Source organism: Panthera tigris, chromosome E1 (assembly GCF_018350195.1).
Source record: "Panthera tigris isolate Pti1 chromosome E1, P.tigris_Pti1_mat1.1, whole genome shotgun sequence".
Taxonomy (NCBI): domain Eukaryota; kingdom Metazoa; phylum Chordata; class Mammalia; order Carnivora; family Felidae; genus Panthera; species Panthera tigris.
This window is the reverse complement of record NC_056673.1, coordinates 44,599,904-44,624,524: the sequence shown is the minus strand read 5'-3', so window position 1 is coordinate 44,624,524 and position 24,621 is coordinate 44,599,904. Positions and strand designations below refer to the sequence as shown.

Below are 24,621 nucleotides of genomic sequence, written 5' to 3'. Positions count from 1 at the left end.
TACAGTAACATACAGAACAGTTTCACTGAACTAAAATTCCCTTGTGACTCTTGTGTCCATCACTCCTTCCTATGCCACCCCCCGTAAACTCCTGGAAACCACTGATCTTTTAACTGTCTCTATAGTTTTCCCTTTTCCAGAATGTAATATGTTGGAATAACACAATATGTATGTAGCCTTTTCAGACTGGCTTCTTCCATTTAGCAGTATGCATTTAAGATTCCTTCATGTCTTTCCATAGATTGATAGCTCATTTCCTTTTATAACTGAATAATATTTCATTATGTGAAGGTACCACCATTTGTTTATTCATTCTTTAATTGAAGGTCATCTTATTTGCGTCCAAGTTTCAGCAGTTATGAATAAAGCTACTATAAGCATTTGTGTGCGGCTTTTGTGTAGACATGTTTTCAGCTCATTTGGGTAAATACCTAATTTGCAACTGTTGGATCTTATGGTAATACCGATTAAGTTTAGCTTTGTAAGAAATTGCCCAACTGTCTTCCAGAGTGACTCTGCCATTTTGCATTCCACCAACGATGAATAAGAGTTCCTCTTGTTAGCCATTCTAATAGGTACGTAGCATTCTCTCATTGTTTTAATTTGCAATTCCCTAATGACATATGATGTTGACCATCTTTTCATATCCTTATTTGCCATCTGTATATCTTCCTGGGTGAGGTGAATATTCAGATCTTCTGTTCACTTTTTAAAAAATGTTTGTTTATTTATGAGAGAGAGAGAGTGTGCAGGGGAAGGGCAGAGAGAGATGGGGCAGAGAATCTGAAGCAGGGTCTGGGCTGACAGCAGAGAGCCCAATGCGGGGCTTGAACTCATAAACCATGAGATCATGACCTGAGGTGAAGTCAGATGCTCAGCCGAGACACTCAGGTGCCCATGTTCACTTTTTAATTAGGGTTGTTTTCTTATTGTTTAGTTTTAAGAATTCTTTGAATATTTTGGATATAAGTCCCTTATCAGATATGTGTTTTGCAAATATGTCCTTCCCGTCTGTGGCTCATTTTTTCATATTAAAAACTAAAGTTCGTGTTTGTTTTTTTTTTTTTAAGTTTATTTATTTATTGTGAGAGAGATCATGCTCACCCATGCAAGTAGGGAGGGGTAGAGAGAAAGATAGAATCCAAGCAGGTTCTGTGCTGTCAGTGCAGAGTCGGACATGGGGCTCAAATTCATGAACCACGAGATCATGACCTGAGCCAAAACCAACAGTCAGATGCTTAACCAACTGAGCCACCCAGGCGTCCCTAAACTAAAGTTCTTTCTGAGTGACCTCTTATAGATAAGAAAAACATGTGTAGGATCAGATTCAAAGATTCCATTATAGAATCACAAAATTTGACTTCAATTTTGTAAAGAAATATTTGGAATGGTCAGATTATAATATCCATGACAATAAGATCCAGCAAAGTCAGGATTTTTACCTCCTTGCATACATTTCAAATTGATTATTTGCCACAATCCTACATAAAACAACATATCACTGTAGGAATAAAAACCCCACATTATTGTATTTTTAATTTTATTTTGAGAGAGAGAGGGAGAGAGGGAGAGAGAGAGAAAATCCCAAGCAGGCTTCATGCTAGGCATGGAGCCTGATGTGGTCCTCAAACCCATGACCCTGGGATCATGACCTGAGCCAAAATCAAGAGTCAGACGCTCAATCAGGTGCCCCAAATTTGCCACATTATTAAAAACTGATTAAGATATTTTGTATTATATTAGAGGACATCACCAATTCATGCCTCCTCTGAAATAAAAATAACTCTGGAAAATCTGTAACCTTGAGCCCTGAATTAGAACTATACCTTGAGGGACCATTTTGGCATTTCCAAATGGATTTTATATAGTTGCTTCTGAGTTATGAATATGTACTAATAATATTATGTTTATTTTCTGGATGGGTTGAAACACTCTTTTGTCAAAAATCCATAGCACACATAGTGGTTAACAAACTTTTAGATGTCCTGTTACCTACCTAGAGCATTCCATCTTATCTATTCAATTGTAGGGCAATATATTTTCTTTTGGTAATTATTCATGATTATACAAGAAGTTTTGCCTATTATTCAGAAATTTCACTGTCTTTTGAACACAAAAACTTCTGGGAATATTTAAGAGACATTATCAGAATTGGAAAATTACATTAAAGACCTCAAACTGAGGTTCTTCAGAGAGTCCAAGAAGCAGGTGGTTCATATAATTCACCTGCTGACCCCAAATCCGAGATCCTCAGAACAAGCGGAAAACTGCATGAAGTAGACAGCTTCCATGTAAGATCATGAGAATAAGAAAACACTGATTATCAGTGCTTTGTATACTTTTCACGTATTTTTATTCTTATTTTGTCATATTTATTCTTTTTATTACTTAATTATATACTTCTGATTTAGCCTATCATGATCTCCCTTACTACTACCAATAACTTATTAAAGTTTAAGTTTTACTAGAGACAATCAGTTTGCTACAGTTAGGACAATCCTAACTCTATAACTCATCCTTTTACTAGCAAATCAATTTAAAGAACTGCTGTGGGGTTAAGTGACAATTTATGTGTATGAATTGTGCATGACTTTCCAATACTCTTGATGGACCTTGCCTTCTTATAAAGAGTCCATGAGATTAGAAACTTTTCTGGGGAAATAAATAATATCTAGTGGAACAGATTCCTAAGTATAACGTATTCCATCTACAGTAATAAAAAAAATTTGTGGCTGACTGAGCATATCATACAGTCCATGCCCTATTATTCAGTACAATAAGCCAGGTAAAATTCCCAGGATAAATGATAGAATTGCCTTCAATTTTCTTTTGACTAGAGGGGGATTTGCCCCATTGTTAATAGTGCGTATTGTTCTTAGATTCATACCATAGACCAATTTATCTAAGAAAAGATAACTTGATTATGTAAGGTAGACTTAAGGCATTATTGGGACTAGTTTTCTTTCAGGCCTAAGAAATACTGGACCATGATTCTAGACTGCCTTCCATTTCCTTCTTATAACACCTTCAGCTAGTTTTGTTTGTGTCACAGCTGTTTGAGTTCTGCTTTTCAGAGTCTTAAATGCTTCTATGTAGCTGCTGTATGAACAAATAATTAAACAAATGATTCAGAGACAAAACCAGGACGAAACTATCCTGACATTCAGATGTCAGCTCATCTCAAAGAAAATCAATAATGGTGAAGGTCTGGACAGTTCCTGGTAATCTCTCCTAGGGCTATGGTTGAGTGAGGATCAAATGGTGGAATTAGGAATAAAAACATTCTCACATTATTAAGAAAAGTCTGTTGCTATAATACAACATTATCAAAAGAATACAAATTGTGAAAGACAGAACAAAATGTATTTGGACAGTACCATATTCTATTGCCAGATGAAAAACAAAGACCTAAGGTCACCTGCTGTATTATGCGGAGTGAATACCAGACTTAAAAATATATATTGTTCCTTATTTATAATAAAAGGCACATCTTCATGTTGGAGGAAAATACTACATATAATAATATAAGGCTAATATCACTGCGCAGAAAATTATGTTGTTGATGACCTATTCAAATAATTATGTCTACATGTAGTATCTCAGTTATAACCTAAATTTTGAAATTTCTTCTCATAGGTAAAGACCTAGTACCTCTGTTGCAAAAGCACAGACTATCAAAAATAAATAGGTTATCAAAGCAGGTAGAAATATTTAATCAATGAAAGGTCAAAATAGTGAAATTAACAAATAAAGGGATGGTAGAAAATATCATTTGAACCGTGTAAAGAATTAAGTAACTTTTCACTTACCTAAAACAGAACTCAATTCTTCAATCAACGTATCTAGTTTGACCTTCCCTTTATCTACAATTCAAGACAAAATTTACACACTGAAAAATCCAAACTCAAAAAAAAATAAAGCATAAAACACTTAAATTATGAACTAGAGTAGAGCCTAGATGAAAGCCATTCACTATATCTTGTCCTTTTTTAAATTTATAATTCTTGGATTTTGATAGATAGCTCCATTATCTGCAAGGGACACTAAGATTGTTTGAATCATACAGTTTATCTTAGGTAAAATGTTCTCTTAAGTCTTTTGGATTCGTTCTGTTTCGAACTCCATGTTTCTTTAGGAATGGCTGATAACACATGACTGGTATACATTTAAAACTATTGTCTGTGGTATTATGTTGCTTTCTATCATTGGAGAAAGACAAAAAATTTCAGGAAAAGGATCAATGAAGAGCAGAGTGTGTGGTAAAACTAAAGCTTTTAAATTTTGCTTGAGGGAAAAATGTCATGAAGGGAGTGGAAAGATGATTTGAAAGAGATTGGTTGGAACCAACAGTTTAGACACTGACATCAGATTGCCTGGATTTGGGAATAGAGTAGTGGGGAAAAAAAAGATAAAAATCTTGGCTCCACAAAATTTACATTAATTTGTTTTGTTTATGGCTGTACTCCTAAGGCTAAAATAGAGACTGCTAGGTGTTAGGTGTTCAATAGACATTGTTACATGAATGAATAAATTAATTTATCATAAAAATGCTTAGCACTGTGTCTGGAATATTGCAAGACTTGATGCATATAAGGTAAGAGGGGTTCACTGAAAGTCTTTTTTCTAATTAAAAAATTTCTTAATGTTTATTATTTATTTATTTTTGAGAGAGAGAGAGAGCAAGCAGACCAGGGGCAGAGAGAGAGACTATCCCAAGCAGACTCCACGCTAACAGTGCAAGGCCTGACACAGGGCTTGAACTCAGGAACTGTGAGATCATGACCTGAGCCAGACACTTAACTGACTGAGCCACCCAGGCACCCCCATTGAAAGGTTTTAATCGGAGGAATGACAAAGTCAGATTTTCACTCTGGTTAAGTCATTCAGGCTAGTGTACACAGAATGAATTTAAGGCAGTGTGACCAGTGGCTGTTACACCAATCGGGAGCCTTCTGTAGCAGTAAGTGAAGGATGATGAAGATTCATCAGTAGGGTAGCAAAGTCAGAGAATATGTCTTTGGGATATGTTTAGGAGGGAAAATGAGGGAACATAAGTCAAAGATAGTTTGTGGCTTATTTCATGGGCAATTGTGGGTAGATGACAGCAGCAGAGGAATAAGAAAATAACTAGGAATGAATTTAACAGGGAAAATAGTTTACTTTTCATATGTTGAATTTGGATTTCCACTGGGAAATCTATGTCTCAATATGGATTTGTTGATATAGGAGATCTCTTAATTGATCTCCGTTTAATCAACCTGATGGCCTGAACTATATTCATCATTCATACTGATGCTGATGGTATGCTAAACTTTTATATCTAGTAAGCTACACTTTTTTTTCCTTTTTTTTCATTCTTTTATTTTTTTTTCAATATATGAAATTTATTGTCAAATTTGTTTCCATACAACACCCAGTGCTCATCCCAAAAGGTGCCCTCCTCAATACCCATCACCCACCCTACCCTCCCTCCCACCCCCCATCAACCCTCAGTTTGTGCTCAGTTTTTAAGAGTCTCTTATGCTTTGGCTCTCTCCCACTCTAACCTCTTTTTTTTTTTTTTTTTTCCTTCCCCTCCTCCATGGGTTTCTGTTAAGTTTCTCAGGATCCACATAAGAGTGAAAACATATGGTATCTGTCTTTCTCTGTATGCCTTATTTCACTTAGCATCACACTCTCCAGTTCCATCCACGTTGCTACAAAGGGCCATATTTCGCTCTTTCTCATTGCCATGTAGTACTCCATTGTGTATATAAACCACAATTTCTTTATCCATTCATCAGTTGATGGACATTTAGGCTACACTTTTAGTAAGCCAGCACATCTGTGTTCTTATGGGTTGAGTTGTTGAACTTGTTTCCAGGCTTCTTTTTATAAAGAGGTGTACTTATTATTAAATTGATAACTTAATCATTATATAAACTGAGGAACTATAAATGGAAAAGGGAGTTATTACCATAAAAACAAATTTGAATGTTTTAGAGAGTTTATGTAGAGGCAAATTGCTAAAATATAGTTGTGTTGAATTTGGTGTGGATAAAGAACTATAAAAAAATTGGGGGAAGAATTAAGATCTAGATGGATTCTGATGGAAAATTCTGCTCAACGTTTAAAAAAGCACTTTGCTCCACTTAAGAGAAACTAAAAATGGGGGGTGCCTGGATGGCTTAGCTAGTTAAGCGTCCAATTCTTGGTTTCAGTTCAGATTATGATTTCACAGTTCATGAGGATGAGCCCCACAACAGGCTCTGCGCTGACAGTGTGGAACCTGCTTGGGGTTCGTTCTCTCTCTCTCTCTCTCTCTCTCTCTCTCTCTCTCTCTCTCTCTCTCTCTCTCTCTCTCTCCCCTCCCTCCCTCTTCTTCTCCCTCTCTCTCTGTCCCTCCCCAGCTCATGCACACACATGCATACTCTCTCTCAAAATAAATTTTAAAAAAACTTAAGAAAAGAGAGAAACAGAAAATGGGAGTGTAGATGACAAATGGGTATATTTGTGCAAGAAAATCTCCAAAGAGCATGGCTACATTAAATTAAAATAGCATTGGCTCAATTTTTTTCATGGAAACAAAACATTTAAGGTATGTGTGTATATATATATATATATATACATATGTGTATATATATATATGGATATATGCATATGTATACATGTGTGTATATATATATAAATTTAAGATATGTATATGTATATACATGCATATATGTATATGTATGTATATATATATATATATATATATATATATATATATATAAATTTTATTATTCCTTACTTTAACTAAATTTTTATATTATCAGATCTTGCCCCTGCCATGGTACATAAAAAGACTTCAGTGTCCTAAACTGAAATGTATGAAATAAGTATAGGTTTGAGATAAAAGCCTTGAAATCTTAAATACATATGGTTAAGTGGAATCATACAGGAACAGTGTGGAAAGAGCCTGAAAATAGAACTGTTATATTACTATCATTTAAGCCAGTGATTTTCAAAAATTTTTACTGTAAACCATACTAAGAACTCTGAGCACGTGCGCACACACACATGTGATCATGAAGACTCATGAAACAATATCTAGCTTTACTATTTTATTCTATTTTATTAAAAAAAAAACTCAACCCACTGGTTTGAAGTGAGAAAGAAAAGCCTATAAGAAAATGAGCCTTGTGAACAAGACAAGGGTACACATTCTCACCACCTCTACTCAACACAATACTGGAAGTCTATTCTAAAGCAATCAGTCTAGGGGAAGAAAAAGCATCCAAATAGGAAAGGAAGAAGCATAATTGTCTTTGTTTGCAGATTACAACATCTTATATATAGAAAGTCCTGAAGGGTCCACCAAAAAACTGTTGGAACTAATCAATGAATTTAGTAAAGTTGCAGGATACAAAATTAGCATAATGAAATCAGTTGCATTTCTATACACTAACAATGAAATATCTGAAAAAGATATAAAGAAAACAATACCACTCACAATAGCATAAAAAAACCAAGATATTTGGGAATAAATGTATGTATGTATGTATGTATGTATGTATGTATGTATGTATCTATGTATCTATCTATCTATCTATCTATCTATCTATCTATTTATCTATCTATCTACAAATAGGCTTCACAACCAGTGCGGAGCCCAATGTGGGGCCTGAACTCACATCCCGGAGATCAAGACCTGAACTGAGATTGAGAGTTCGACACTTAACTGACTGAGTCACCCAGGCGCCCCTTCGGAATAAATTTAAATAAGGAGGTGGAAGATCTATATAATGAAAACTACAAAACCTTGATGAAAGAAATCGAAGAAGACACAAGCAAATGGAAATATATCTCATATTCGTGGGTCAGAAAAATTAATATTGTTAAAATGTCTATACTACCAAAAGTCATTTATAGATTCAATCCAATTCCTATAAAAATTTCAATGGTATTTTTTTCATAGACATACAAAGAAATCCTTAATTTATATGGAACCACAAAGGACCCTGAACAGCCAAAGCAATACTGAGAAAGAAGAACTAGGCTGGAGGCATTACCCTTCTTGATTTCAAACTATTATTACAAGGCTCATCAAGCAGTATGGTACAGCATAAAAATAGATACATGGGCCAAGAGAACAGAATTGAGAGCCTGGAAATAAAACTTCACATATACAGTCAACTGTCAACAAGGCAGCCAAGAATATTCAATAGGGAAAGGATAGTCTCTGATATAATGGTATTGGGAAAACTGGATAACCACACGCAAAAGAATGAAACTGTGCCATAATCTCATACCGCTCACAAAAATGAACTTGAAATGGATTAAAGACTTAAATGTAGGACCTGAAAACTGTAAAACTTCCAGAAGAAAACATAGGGAAGAAAGCTCCTTGACATGTCTTGGCAATTATTTTTTTAGATAGGACACAAAAAGCACAAGCAAAAAAAAAAAAAAAAAAAAAAAAAGAAAGAAAGAAAGAGAAAGAAAAAGAAAAGAAAAAATTACTAAGTGGGACTACATCACGCCAAAAGGCTTCGGCCCAGAAAAAGAAACAATCAAACAAATGAATAGGCAACTTACAGAATGAGAGAAAATATTTTCAAACTGCATTTCTGGTAAGGGGTTAATATTCAAACTATATAAGGAACTTGTACATTCAGTAGCAAACCCCCCAAAAATCCAGGGAAAAAATGGGCAAAGAAACTGAATGGCTATCTTTTTAAAGAACACACACAAATGGCCAATAGGTACATGAAAAGGTGCTCAAAATTACTAATCATCAGGGAAATGCAAATCAAAACCATAATGAGATATCACCTCACACTTGTTAGAATGGCTATCATCAAAAAGATAAGAGATAACACATGTTGATGGAGATGTGGAGAAAGGGAAACCCTTGTTCACCGTTGGTGGGAATATAAATTGGTGCAACCACTGTGGAAAACAGTACAGAGGTTCCTCAAGTAATGAAAAATAGAGTTACCATATAATCCAGCAATCCCACAGCATATGATTCAAAATCCCACTTTGAAAGAGGATTTCAAAAAGATATCTGCACTCCCATGTTCATTGAAACATTAATCACAATAACCAAGATATGTCTCTGTCAAGAGATGATTAGAGAAAGATGTGGTATATTATATACAATAGAAAATTATTCAGCCATGAGAAAAAAAGGAAATCTTGCCATTTGTGACATGGATAAACTTTGAAGGCATTGTGCTAAGTGAAATAAGTTGGAAAAAGAAAGACCAATACTATATGATATCACTTGTATGTGGAATCTAAAAAACTGAGCTCACAGAAACAGTAAAATTGTGGTTATGAGGGGCTGAGGGAGGAGGTGGGGAAATGGGGAGATGTTAGGTTAAAGGTACAAACTCCCATTTCTAATGTGAGTAAATTCTGAGACTATAATACAGAATGGTGATTATAGTTAATAACACTGTCTTACATACTTGAAAGTTCCTAAGAGAGATCATAAATGTTTTCACCATAAAAAAGAAAGGTAATTATGTGATGCAACAGGGGTGTTAGTTATGGCATAAACATTTTGCAATATACAAGTATATAAAATCAACAGGTTTACACCTTAAACTTACACAACGTTATATGTTGACTGCATCTCAATAAAGATGAAAACAATAAATATCTCTTAAAAAGTAAAGGGGGAATGTCAGTGCTCACCATCATCTGGCAATCTTTCTATCAGATCCATGAATTCTCCTTCTGTGATGCTGATTCCCATGTTTTCTAAAAGAGTGTCCAGCTTATTGACATCAACACTGCCTCCTAAGTAAGGAGCAGGAAAGGAATATAGTAAAACAATCTTTCTAAAACTGGGGCCGTGCATTCACTCTACTGTGTTATTATTCCTCTTTATCAAGCATATGTTTTATTATAATAAGGAACACTTCACATATTTCTTAGCATTATTGTTAAGATTTTCAAGGCAAACACCAAAAATCCAGTTTTGTTCAGTTAATAGGACAATAAACTTCCTTTCACTTTTATGTTAGGATTCTGAAAAGCCAGAGCTAGAGGCGACTGACATAATATTCTATAAAACAAGGGTATTTTTGTTGCCTGCACTTTCAAATTATTTGCCTTTACTTTTGATTGAAATCTTTATCTGACAGCATTCATTCTTCACCTTTTGCTTCGTACTTTATTTTGTTTCTTTGGGGCTAAGGTAGGAAAATCCCAGACAGTTTAACACTTTCTGTAAAGTATTAGTGCAGGAAACTACTTGGTTTACCTGATAAAATGCAGATCTACTAAAGAAACATAAATAAAGACACAACTATATAGGAAAGGACGATTCCGATTTTAACGACACAACTAAAGGTTTCAGATTCTGTCTTTTCACAGTGCTTCTTACTCACGTTTGAGAGACTTTAGGCCCTTCATCAACCTTTTCTTATACACTTTTCCATCAGCTATAAAAAATGGGTATTTTGAAAACAGAGTCAGAAAGAAAGAGTTTAGAAATCTTCGAGTAAGGAACATTTCAAATTACAAACAGATAAATAGATACACCAAAATGTTTGCTCTCAGGGGTAAAGGAGTAAATTGGAAATCATAATCATGAGATACTCTTTTTTGTTGTTGTTCTTCTGTATTGAGAATGTAGGGACAATAACAGCCTCAAATACTGTTTGTGGGAGTTCAAATTATAAATATTCTGGAAGGCAAGTGAGAAGACAAAATATCTTCCATTCTGTAAGTCTACTTAAAGGAATTTCATCTCAAAAGATTTCAGAATGCTTACAAAGATTTATCCACAAGGCTGTCAAATAAAAAAAGGACATATATTCAAAGATGGAAAACTGTAAAATATACATCTCATTTTTCACGGTAGCTATCACTTTGAGTTGGGAATAGAGAGGTTTTATTTTCACTTATCTACACTATCAAGGTTTCTATGATAAATACACACGTTACCATTGTGAAGACATAACAGTTATAAATAAATTAATAACACATAAATATTATCTATCAATCTAGTATCTACTGTGCACTAGAAGGAAATGTATGAAAATATTAATAATGATTATCTTTGGGTTAGAGGACTAAAAGCATTTTTTATGAAATTTTTTGTTGTAGTTAAGAACTATGGCCTTTTCTCAATGTGCCATATTACCCACTTATTGATAAACTATATATTCGATGCTGCAGAAACACACAACTATTAGTTGGTGCTGGGAAAACTGGACACCTTCCTCTCTTTCTTTTTTCTTTTTTTTAAATGCTTTTTTTTTTTTTTAAATCCAGCTGATCAGTAACCTGAGGGCTGAGTAATGAATTTTTCCTTTGATAGCAACTCATAACTGAAAAGGCTTAGACAGATGATTTTTATTTATTTTTTATTTTTTAATTTATTTTATTTTATTTTTTATTTTTAGACAGATGATTTTTAAATCAAAATCCAAGTGGTGAGATTTTTCTGTGTATTTGCATTAGCTTTTTAACAGTTTTCAAGCATTTTTAGTTTATTTTGTAATTTTTCATATACTTCTACAAAACTAGTCTTTCTAAAACACCAAAATAGCACCCATAAGACTCACCATCAAGTGGCAGTGTCTTCAGCAAGTTCAAATGTTCATTAGGTGTGAGCTTAATCCCCAAGTTTTCGAAAACACTTTCAAGTCTATTGGCATCAACTTTGTCTCCTTTGAAAGAAAAACGGATTGTTGACACATGGAAATTTTAGGACATTATAATGATCCAAAATAATGAAAAGGCTGACTTATAAGAATATCATCCTCACTTTCATATTCTCATATATTCTAATAGTGTTTAAGAATAATGAGGCAAAACTTATTCCTTGATTCTTCGTAAAGACAGAGTGGCCTCCTAAGACACCATAGAAGAAAATCAGGTTATATAATTGGCTAGTAATTTAGGATACTTAATCTGTTTTTCTCTTTTTAATGTTGAATCATGTGATTATTATTTAAAGCAGAATATTTTCTAAACTTATTCATCTTCCTATATTCTGTGCCTACCTATATTTGGCTACTCAAGCCAGTAGTCATTAACTCAAAAGCTTATAGGAGCCTAGACAAAGAAGGAATGAGTGAAACTAGCACATGCCTTGTCCCAAGAGAAAATACATCAGTTATTGTGGTGAGGAAATGTAGGGCCAGTGTTGCCTTATCTTACAAAACTTGACTGCAGACTGGATTCAATTCATGGGTGGCCCGTTTGTTAAATCTCTGATTTAAACACTGGTTAGGATGAATATAATACTGGCAGAAACTACAAAAAAATATCATTATTACTTAAATATCACCATTTTCTTTTGTAGCCAAATGCTAGATAATTCAAAGTCAAAGGGAGAAGTAAAGTTGAATGGAAATACTTCATGACAATATGTAAAATATCAACATTAATAAATTTATGATATAATATTGGGAAAACACTATGCAAAATATAACATAGGGTTAGAATTTAATTAAAAATGTTTAAGTAATGTCTTACTCACCCGAAAAAGATTTCACTTCATTCATCAGCTTTTCCAGATCAACCTTGCCTTTAACTGTAAGGCAAGGAATAAATTGGATAGAAACATGACAATGAGACCAAGAAAATGTGTTGCATAGAGCAGAAAAACTTAGCAGTATTTATTTGCTTTAGAAAATTTAACCTTTTGCAGGTACACACTTTTAGTTACAAAATAAGTCATGGGGTTGTAATACACAGCATGATGACTATACTTAATACTGAAATATTAATATTGAAAGTTGCTAAGAGAGTAGATCTTAATTTTTTTAACGTTTTTTTCCTTTGAGAGAGAGAGAGACAAAGAGAGAGCAGGCAGGGGAGAAGGGCAGAGAGAGAGAGAGAGAGAGAGAGAGAGAGAGAGAGAGAGAGAGAATCCCAAGCAGGCTCCAAGCTCAGTATGGAGCCTGATGCGGGGCTCAATCCCAATATCCTGGGATTGTGACCTGAGCTGAAATCCAGAGTCGGATGCTCAATCGTCTGAGCCACCCAGGCACCCTGAGAGATCTTAAAAGTTCTCATCAAAACAAAAAATATCTGTAACTGTATATTATGATGGATGTTAACTAGACTTAATATGGTAATCATTTTGCAATATATACAAATATTGAATCAGTATGCCTGAATGTAATGTTATATGTCAGTTATACCTCAATATAAAAAATATAAAAACTGGTTACACATACACACACACACGCATGTGCACATCACACACAAGTGCACACACACTAAAACTTAACCTTTGCTACACCCTTCATAAGAAGGTAGACGAAGAGGGGCACCTGGATGGCTCAGTTGGTTGAGCAGCTGACTTTGGCTCAGGTCATGATCTCACGGTTCATGAGTTCAAGTCCTGCATCAGGCTCTGTGCTGACAGCTCAGAGCCTGGAGCCTGCTTCGGATTCTGTGGTTCCCCCTCTCACTGCCCCTCCCTGCCTCATGCTCTGTCTCTCCATCTCTCTCTCAAAAATAAATAAACATTAAAAAAAAAGAAGGTAGAAGAAGAAAGATGTCAGCTTGAATGATAATAAGCACAATTATTTCCTGAAACAAGTAATACTCCAATATTTCCAATATATTATGCTCAGGGAAGAAAAGTGGCTAATTCCCGTCATTTAGTTTCTGAAAAGTGCTTTTTTCCCCATAGTAAAATAATACTCCATGTTAATGAGAAAATCTAGCTATAACCTAGTGTTATAGGAAACACGGTGTAACATGTAGTTATTCATGAATTCAACAAACTTGTTTTTGAGTGCCTACAAAATACTCAAAGAAAAACCAGAAAAGTGTATCAATTACCAATAATGTTGTTAATTCTGTGGTGAGAATTTTTGGACCTTATTCTTTGTCTCTCAAAGTATTCTTAGCCACTAATAACTTCTGCATCAATACCAACTACAGGTCAGGGCAAAATGGAAAATGTGTGCTGGTTTACCTGGGTCATTACAAGTAATCAAGTCTGTCATGAAAAAGAGATGGGATCCTTGGAGAGGATTACAATTTCTGGCCTGGCTTTGTACATGGGTCACTGTGGTTTTCTGTTCATCCTTTCCTTTGCCCATCTGGCTTATTACTGGGAAAATTCTGACCCAAGATGAAAGGGCTCTCTGCCATAGGCCGTCTAATTGGGAGGGAATTCTGTTCCATTAAAATATTCCAAGTTCTTCTCAGCAGAGGAGGAATCTACTAGTAAGATTTAAAACATCTGTGTGACAAGGGCATTTTTTAAAACTGAAGTTGATCATTTTCCTTTATTTATAATGTTATTCTTACTCTTTTGTATTTACTTTAATAAAAATTTTGGAAGGGCTTCTGTGAACATGGAGACTGGAAGATGGCTCATATCCCTTTAACTACCACCTCAAAGCTGTCTGCCTTTGAAATTCAAATGTTGCTGGTCTCTCTAGGCTGCCAGGGCTATGTCAAACCTTCAGCTCTGGTTGTGTCCTGGAAGAAAGAATGGGCATGGGATTCTTTCCCCTCTCAACTAGGGAAGCACCAGAGAGGTGTCAGAGTGCACGAAGAGAACTAGAAAGTAATAGATTTGGGGAAAAGCTTGGCATTTAGAATCCTGAAGACCCTGGTGAAGATCAGTAGAGGCCAGCATGAGGGCATTCCAATTCCTCTGACTCCTAAAAGAGCACGAAGGAAGAAAATAGGTGGGCAGAAACATATATGCTCCTGAGGTGGTAGAAACACAGAGATGTCAAAACAGATGCTTCCTTCTTTTCTAGAAGTTTGAAAGTAATCTTTTATGGAATATGTAATATTAAGTGCTAAAGAATCTTGAAATAGAAAGGAAATTATTTAAGATAGTTTTTTTTTATTATTGAGAGAGAAACACACACACACACACACACACACACACACACACACACACAGCAAGCAGAGAAGGGGCAGAGGGAGAGGGAGAGAATCTTAAGAAGGCTCTGTGCTCAGTGCAGAGCCCAATGCAGGGCTCAATCTCACAACTGTGAGATCATGACCTGAGGAGAAATCGAAAGTTGGATGCTTAACTGAATGAGCCACCCAGACACCCCTAAGAGAAATTTTATGAGTTGTTTGTTTGTGGGAGTTAAAACTGTATGGTTGGGGAAGTAAAAGACATTCCCAAGGTCTCATGGTAGGGAGTGGGGGAAATGGTAGGAGGAATAAGAGTCTTCTAAATCACTTATTGTGATTGCGTGGGGGGTGAGAGGGAAGGGATAAAAGTGAAATGAAATATTTGATCGGAAAGGCTATCTTGATGGAGAATAATTTTATTGCCAGTAATAGTTATTATATGTAAGTATGACAGTGAATGGGAGGAAAAGAAATGTAAGACTTGATGAAATGTGATCCTCCTCTGAAACTTCAGAATTAGGAAGAAAACAAACATAATGAATGACAACTTGAACAAACCAGTGATAATAAGCCTAAGAAAAAAGAAAAAAAAAAACAACAGAAAATAAATAATAAACATAAGATTAAATAAATAAAATTAAATATATCCAGTATTACACCAAATCTGAGCAAACTGAAATTTCTCATTAAAAAAGGAATGATAGGGGCGCCTGGGTGGCTCAGTCGGTTGAGCGTCCCACTTCGGCTCAGGTCATGATCTCGCGGTCTGTGAGTTGGAGCCCCTCGTGGGGCTCTGTGCTGACCGCTCAGAGCCTGGAGCCTGTTTCAGATTCTGTGTCTCCCTCTCTCTCTGCCCCTCCCCTGCTCATGCTCCGTCTCTCTCTCTCTCTCTCTGTCAAAAATAAATAAACATTACAAAAAAATTAAAAAAAAAAAAAAAGGAATGATAGGGGCACCTGGGTGGCTTGGTTAAGTGTCTGACCTCGGCTCAGGTCATGATCTTGGCAGTTCGTGAGTTCGAGTCCCACATCAGGCTCTGTGCTGACAGCTCAGAGCCTGAAGCCAGCTTCGGATTCTGTGTCTCCCTTTCTCTCAGCCCCTCTCATGCTTGTGCTCTGTCTCTCTCTCTCTGTCTCTCAAGAATGAATAAACTTAAAAAAAATTTTTTTTAAATAAAAAAAATAAAAAAGGAACGATTGTCAGATGGGTTCCTTAAAAACCCAGCTATATGATGATTTCGCAAAATATATTTCAACCAAATGATAAGAAGATTGAAAACAGAGGAATGGGCAAAGATATATGAGGCATATATACAAGCAAAAAGAAACCCGTACCATCAGTTATTTTTTTTTTATTTTTTTTATTTATTTATTTTTGAGACAGAGAGAGACAGAGCATGAACAGGGGAGGGGCAGAGAGAGAGGGAGACACAGAATTGGAAACAGGCTCCAGGCTCTGAGCTGTCAGCACAGAGCCCGACGCGGGGCTCGAACTCAGACTGTGAGATCATGACCTGAGCCGAAGTCGGACACTTAACCGACCGAGCCACCCAGGCGCCCCCCGTACCATCAGTTATTAATATCAAAGTATAACTTAGAGTCAAATCATTAAACAGATATAAAGGGGGACATCAAAAGGTATAGTTTATGAATAATATTATAACAGTCATAAACCTATAAACAAAGATTAATATTTTATCAACATTTATTTAGAATTTGAATATGGATTATGGTCTGATTCAATTTTCTTTTTTTCTGGTTAAGTATTTAATCGTATTCGTTTTCATTTTTAAAATTTATTAATTTTTTAAAAATTTACATCCAAGTTAGTCAATGTATAGTGCAATAATAATTTCAGGAGTAGATTCCAGGGATTCATCCCCTACATATAACACCTAGCGCTCATCCCAACAAGTGTCTGCCTTAATGTCCCTTGCCCGATTAGCCCATCCCCCCACCCACAACTCCTCCACCAACTCTCAGTTTGTTCTCCGTATTTAAGAGTCTCTTATGGTTTGTCCCCCTCCTTGTTTTTATATTATTTTTGCTTCCCTTCTCTTGTGTTCATCTGTTTTCTATCTTAAATTCCACATATGAGAGAAGTCATATGATATTTGTCTTTCTCTAATTTCACTTAGCATAATACACTCTAGTTCCATCCACGTTATTGCAAATGGCAATGGCAAGATTTCATTCTTTTTTGATCACTGAGTAACACTCCATTATACACACACACACACACACACACACACACGTACTACATCTTCTTTATTCATTTATCTGTCGATGGATGTTTGGGCTCTTTCCATACTTTGGCTATTGTTGATAGCACTGCTATAAACACTGGGGTGTATGTGCCCCTTCAAAAAGCATTCCTGTATCCTTTGGATAAATACCTAGTAGTGCAATTGCTCAGCTGTAGGGTAGTTCCATTTTTCTTTTTTTTGAGGAAACTCCATACTGTTTTCCAGAATGCCTGCACCAGTTGGCACTCCCACCAGCAGTGCAAAAGGGTTCCTCTTTCTCCACATCCTCACCAACATCTGTCATTGCCTGAGTTGTTAATTTTAGCCCTTCTGACAGGTGTGAGGTAGTATCTCATAGTGGTTTTGATTTGTATTTCTCTGATTATGAGTGACGCTGAGTATCTTTTTAAGCCTGTTAGCCATCTGGATGTCTTCTTTGGAAAAATGTCTATTCATGTCTTTTGTCTATTTTTTCACTGGATTATTTATTTTTTGGGTGTTGAGTTTGATAAGTTCTTTGTAGATTTTGGGTACTAACTCTTTATCTGATATGTCGTTTGCAAATATCTTCTCCCATTCCGTCAGTTGCCTTTTAGTTGTGCTGACTGTTTTCCTTGCCGTGCTTAATGAGGTCCCAATAGTTCATTTTTGCTTTTGTTTCCCTTGCCTCTGGAGACATGTCAAGTAAGAAGTTGCTGTAGCTGAGGTCAAAGAGGTTTTTTCCCGCTTTCTCCTCTAGGATTTTGATGGCTTCCTGTCTTTCGTCCATTTTGAGTTTATTTTTGTGTGCGGTGTAAGAAAGTGGTCCAGGTTTTTTCTTCTGAATGTCACTGTCCAGGTTTCCTAACACCATTTGCTAAAAACATTGTCTTTATTCCATTGGATATTCTTTCCTGCCTTGTCAAAGATTAGTTGGCCGTACGTTTGTGGGTCCATTTCTGGGTTCTCTATTCTGTTCCATTGATCTATGTGTCTGTTTTTGCGCCAATACCATACTGTCTTGATGATTACATGTTTGTAATACAGCTTGAAGTCTGGGATTGTGATGCCTCCAGCTTTGGTTTTCTTTTTCAGGATTGCTTTGGCTATTTGGGGTCTTATCTGGTTCCATACAAATTTTAGGATTGTTTGTTCTAGCTCTGCGAAGCATGCTGGTGTTATTTTGATAGGGATTGCACTGAATATGTACATTGCTTTGGGTAGTATCAACATTTTAACAATATTTTTTCTTCCAATCCAGGAGCATGGATATTTTTCCTTTTGTGTGTGTGTTCTCTTCAATTTCTTTCATAAGCTTTCTATAGTTTTCAGCGTATAGATTTTTCACATCCTTGGTTAGGTTTATTCTTCAGTATTTTATGGTTTTTGGTGCAACTGTAAGTGGGATTGATTTCTTGATTTCTCTTTCTGCTGCTTCATTATTGTGTAGTGAAATGCAAGTGATTTCTGTGCATTGATGTTATATCCTGCGACTTTGCTGAATTCATGGGTCAGTTCTAGCAGTTTTTTGGGGGAAATCTTTTGGGTTTCCACATAAGAGTATCATGTCATCTTTGAAGAGTGAAAGTTTTACTTCCTCCTTGCTGATTTGGATGCTTTTATTTCCTCATGTTTTCTGATTGCTGAGGCTATGACTTCCAATACTATGTTGAATAACAGTGGTGAGAGTGGACACCCCTGTCGTGTTGCTGACCTTAGGGGGAAAGCTCTCAGTTTTTCTCCATTGAGGATGATATTGGCAGTGGATCTCTCATATATGGCTTTTATGATCTTGAGGTATGATCCTTCTATCCCTACTTTCTTTAGGGTTTTTTACCAAGAAAGGATGCTGTATTTTGTCAAATGCTTTCTTTGCATCTATTGAGAGGATCATGTGGTTCTTATCCTTTCATTTATTAATGTGATGTATCACATTGATTTGTGGATATTGAACCAGTCCTGTATCCCAGGTATAAATCCCACTTGATTGTGAATGAATAACTCTTTTAATGTATTGTTGGATCTGGTTGGCTAGTATCTTGTTGAGAATTTTTGCATCCATGTTCATCAGGGAAATTGGTCTGTAGTTCTTTTTTTAGTGGGGGCTTTGCCTGGCTTTGGAATCAAGGTAATGCCGGCCTCGTAGAATGAGTTTGGAAGTTTCCCTTCCATTCTTTTTTTTTTTGGAACAGCTTCAAAGGAATAGGTGTTAACTCTTCTTTAAATGTTTGGTAGAATTCCCCTGGAAAGCCATCCAGCCCTGGACTCCTGTTTTTTGGGAGATTTTTGATTGCTGATTCAATTTCTTTACCAGTTATGGGTCTGTTCAAATTTCCTTTTCTTCCTGATTCAGTTTTGGTAGTTTATTTGTTTCTAGGAATTTGTCCATTTCTTCCAGATTGCCCAAGTTGTTGGCATGTAATTGCTCATGATATTCTTATTATTGCTTGTATTTCTGCAGTGTTGGTTGTGGTCTCTCCTCTTTCATTCATTATTTAATTTATTTGGGTCCTTTCCTTTTTCTTTTTGTCAGTCTGGCTACAGTTTTATCCATTTTGTTAATTCTTTTAAAGAACCACCTCCTGGTTTCATTGATCTGTTTTACTGTTTTTTTTTTCTATTTCAATATCATTGATTTCTGCTCTAATCTTTATTATCTCCCTTTTTCTGCTGGTTTAGGGTTTTTTTTTTTTTCATTTTTTTGTTTTTGTTTTTGTTTGTTTGTTTTTGCTGTTCTTTTCCCAGCTCTTTTAGGTGTAACGTTAGGTTGTGCATTTGAGACCTTCCTTCCTTCTTTAGGAAGGCCTGAATTGCCATATATTTCCCTCGAGTGACTGCCTTTGCTCCATCCCAGAGGTTTTAGACTGTCGTGTTTTCATTTTCATCGGCTTCCATGTACTTTTTAATTTCCTCTTTAAATTCCTGGTTAACCCATTCATTCTTTAGTAGGATGTTCTTTAATCTCCAAATATTCATGGTCTTTCCAAATTTTTTCTTTTAGTTGACTCTGAGTTTCATAGCATTGTGGTGTAAAATCATGCAAGGTATGATTTTGATCTTTCTGTACTCATTGAGGGCTGATTTGTGTCCCAGCATGTGATCTACTCTGGAGAATGATCCTTGTGCACTCGAGAAGAATGTGTGTTCTGCTGCTTTAGGATGAAAAGTTCTGAATATATCTGTTAAGTCCATTCAGTCCAGTGTGTCATTCAAAGCCATTGTTTCCTTGTTGATTTTCTGCTGACGTGATATGTCCATTGTTGTGAGTGGGGTGTTGAAGTCTCTTACTATTACGGTATTATTATCAATGAATTTATGTTTGTGATTGATTTACATATTTGGGTGGAAACGTTGGTGACACAAATATTTACAACTGTTAGATCTTCTTGGTGGACAGACTCCTTAATTACGATATAATGACTTTCTTCATCTCTTGTTATGGTGTTTATTTTAAAATCTAGTTTGTCTGATATAAGTATGTCTACTCCAATTTTCTTTTGATGACCATTAGCATGATAGATGGTTCTCCATTCCCTTACTTTCAATCTGTCAGTGTGTTTAGGTCTAAAATGAGTCTCTTATAAACAGCATATAGATGGATCTTTTTTCTTATCCATTCTGATACCCTATGTCTTTTGATTGGATATTTAGATATCCAATTCAGATATCCAATTTAGATATCCAATCTAAATTGATATTTAGAGTGAGTACTGAAAGATATGAATTTAGAGCCATCGTGTTGCCTGTAGAGTTGGTGTTTCTGGTGATAATCTCTGGTCCTTTCCATTCTTTGTTGCTTTTGGTCTTTTTTTGTTTTATCTTTTCTCCAAAGAGCCCCCTTAAAATTTCTTGCAGGGCTGGTTTAGTGGTCACAAACTCCTTTAGTTATGTTTGTCTGGGAAACCCTTTCTCTCTCCTTCTATTTTGAATGACAGCCTTGCTGGATAAATAATTCTTTGCTGCTTATTTTTCCTATTCAGCATGTTGAATATATCCTGCCACTCCTTTCTTGCCTGCCAATTTTCTGTGGATAGGTCTGCTGTGAATCTGATCTGTCTTCCCTTATAGATCTACGACTTTTTTCCCCCTTGCTGCTTTCACAATTCTTTCCTTGTCTGTGTATTTTGTGAATTTTACTATGACATGCCTTGTTGATGGTCCGTTTTTGTTGAGTCTAATGGGAGTTTTCTGTGCTTCTTGGATCTTGATGTCTGTGTCCTTCCCCAGATTAGGAAAGTTTTCTGCTATAATTTGCTCACATAAACCTTCTGCCCCTTTCCCCTCTTTTCATCTTCTGGGACTCCTATGATTCAGATGTTATTCCTTTTTAATAAGTCACTGAGTTCTCTAAGTCTTGTATCATGCTCTTTTGCCTATATTTCTCTTTTTTTTCTGCTTCATTATTCTCCATAATTTTGTCTTCTATATCGCTCTTTGCTTCTCCGCTTCATCCATTTTTGCCACTGTGGCATCCATTTGAGATTGCATCTCAGTTATAGCGTTTTAAATTATGTCCTGACTAGATTTTACTTCTTTTATCTCTGCAGAAAGGGATTCTCTACTTTTTCAACACCAGCTAGTGTTTTTATTATCATGGTTCTAAATTCTACATCAGACATCTTGCTTATATCTGTGTTGATTAAGCCCTTGGCTGTCATTTCTTCTTGTTCTTTCTTTTGGGGTGAATTCCTTCGCTTTGTCATTTTAGAGGAAGAAAAATTAATTAAATAAAAAATTAAAATTAAAAAATTGAAGACAAAATATCAAATGAAGGAAACTAGATCCTATATGTGTTTTGGTCTGCTTCTTAAAAGAAGCTTGATAGAATAGAAGCAAGAAGGGGGAAGAAAAGGGAGAAAAAAGGTAAGAAAATTTATATAATAAAATTAAAGAAAATGAAATGGAAGAAAGTATTTTTAAAAATAAAGAATAAGGTATAAAAAATAAAAATAAAATTTTCTCTTTCTGTATCCAAGAAAGAGGAAAAACAGAAAACAATTTAAGCAAAAACAGAAGGAAAGAAAATGAAGAAATAAATCAACCATCAGGTGGAATGAAACCTGAATGAAGTTATATCCAGTTTCCCCTAGAACTGGAACTATGAAGTCTTCTTTAGTCCGTACACTAAACAGGTGGAGTGACTTGTGCTGGTCTTCTAGGAGATGTGCCTGGAAGCGCAGTTGGGTGGGGCTTGGTGTAACAGTCTGTTCTCCACTAGGTGGCGCTGCTTAGCTTGCTGGGGTGGATCAGTGTGCTGAGCATGTGCGTGCAAGGGAGAGGTGGCTTCGCCCAGCTCCCTAGTCTCTGGCATAGGAACTTTGTGCTTTCACTGACACAATCAAGCACCCCTCCTTTGTCTCAGGCCTTCCTCGACTCCCTGTCCCTATGCGGTCTGTGTCCAAGCTGTCCACCTGCCAGGTGGCACCTCCCTCTAGAGTTTATCTCAGATGGAGCTGTGTTTCAAAACCCCAGACACTTGAGAGACCCCTGAGGCTGGGACCCGTGCCAACTCTGGGGAGAGTCTTGCTGAGCAATGGCCAGGTGCTGACTTGCCCCAGAAGACATTTGTGCGATCGTGCAGTGGCAGAGGGTCAGGGATTACGGCAAACCACAACACACAGCCGGTTCCAGGTTTCATCGTACTCTGACGTCCAATACCAGCAAATGTGGCTGCTCTCTGGGGTCTGATGGGACTTTTGCCCATGGGGAGGCCATATGGCCTCTACCAAATGCACCCCAAGTAGGAGAATTACTTCTCCCTATTGGCACAAGGACCCGTCAAACCCCACTACCTGCCCCTGGGGATTTGCCCTACTTCCTCACCAGAGCACCACCAGGCACTGACCTCCAGAACTTCAGGCTCTGTGCTCCACTGTTTATAGAATCCTGGTGGTACTGACACCCTCTCCTTTCTTCCCATCAATAGATTTGGGGGGGGCAGATTTCTTGTTCAGTCCCCTGAGAGTGTTTTCACTCTTTCTCTTTCTCTCCAGCTACTTTCAGGGAAGTGTTGTTCTTCCATGATCGTGATGGACCGCGCTCTCTTCCTCTCTTTTCTCTGTCCTCTCTCAGCAAAAACAGCTCCCTACCCTCCGTGGCTTTTCTCTCCCCCAGTCCACCTCTCCACACTGTGTACCTGCTGAGTTCTGTGGCTCAAGTTATGCAGATTGTTGTGTTGATCCTCAGCTCAGTTTCCTAGGTGCTTGACATGGTTTGCTGCTGATCTAGCTGCGCTTCAGGGATGAGGCAAGCTCAGGGTCCCCATGCTGCTCCACTGTCTTAACTCCCACCAAAACAAATCACTGACACAGACAATACCAGAGATGAATCTAAAACACGTATGCTGAGTAAAAGGAGCTGTGGCAGAACATATGTTTCAAGGATGGCTGAGACATAGATTTCCCGCCCCACACGATCTTATTACAGTGTGACTGATACATCTCCCACCAAAAGCTTAGACTGAATCTGGGCAGGGTCTTGTGATTGCTTCAGTAACAGCATTTGGTGGAAGGGAGGCTCTGTGACTTCTGTGACTTCACTCAGCTACAGATTTAGAGAAGAACTGTTTTAAGTTGCCTGCAATAGACTTTTCCCCATAGGACCCATGTGAAGGTGAGACACAGACAAACACTGAGATGGCGGCCATGTAGTGCAGGGATACTCTGGCCATATTAACAAAGAAAAAAAAACAACAACATTACGGATAGCCACAGCTATACTAAGTACCCTTTTTATAAATACTGATGTCACGCATTAGCAAATGTGGCCAAAGAGCTCAATTGTAATTTGAGCAATACCTATCAATCCTCCCTTACTCTGTAGGGAAAAAAAGGTAAGGTTGAGTGAAAAAGTCGAGTTATCTTGAAATCTTTCTCTAGTGTGCGTGTGAAACCAGCGACAGACAGGATGCGTTCTTTCTTTGGACCTGAGTTTTTTTCCCCAAGCTTTTCAGAATGCCTTCTTGATGTCAAACAAGCATTTTGAATGATTGTTATAAATAGGCTTACAAAAGTAGTTTTTCTGGAGTGTTCAGTGGCATCCAAAATGCTCACCATTAACTGGCAGATTTTGCATTATGTCTTTAAGCTCCTTTTCAGTGAGGTCCATGCCCATAGCTCCCAAAACTTCATCCACTTTACTGGAATCAATCTTCCCTCCTTATGGAAAAAGAAGTATACAGGTAACAGTTAATGTCCCTAAAATGTGGGATAAACCCTCACCTCCAGAGGATTATGGTTATCATGTTCCTCCAAAAAACCAAAGCCTGATGAGATCTTTACAGGAGGACAGAGTCAATAATAAGAGTTCGAGTTTGAGTTTATTGTTTTAATTTTAATCTTAATATAAGCATGCCCAGTATAAAAACTGAAAGGTGACAGAATGACTTCTCAGAGAATTCTAGTAGGGTGATAACAATTCCAGCTTTTCTAACCACTATTGTCTCATTTTCATTGTGTTCGTTTTTACAATTAATGTCTAGTTATGTTAAGGCATGCTGTTTTTCCATTACCATTTAAAATTTTTTAAAATTTAAGTAAAAAGTAAATCAGTATCAGTGAAAATATTAATAGTAG

General features: G+C 36.6%; 1 protein-coding gene across 1 annotated transcript in view; it reads right to left on the bottom strand.

Annotated features, from left to right (window-relative positions):
- LOC102964258 overlaps window positions 1–24,621 on the bottom strand; it is a 194,792-nt gene that overhangs the window by 26,708 nt on the left and 143,463 nt on the right. The window contains exons 65-70 of the mRNA XM_042965462.1: window positions 24,100–24,204; window positions 12,464–12,517; window positions 11,544–11,648; window positions 10,362–10,415; window positions 9,664–9,768; window positions 3,810–3,863 (exon numbers count right to left, since the gene is read on the bottom strand). Coding sequence (XP_042821396.1) covers window positions 3,810–3,863; window positions 9,664–9,768; window positions 10,362–10,415; window positions 11,544–11,648; window positions 12,464–12,517; window positions 24,100–24,204 — 477 coding nt within the window. The remainder of the gene's footprint in view (window positions 1–3,809; window positions 3,864–9,663; window positions 9,769–10,361; window positions 10,416–11,543; window positions 11,649–12,463; window positions 12,518–24,099; window positions 24,205–24,621) is intronic.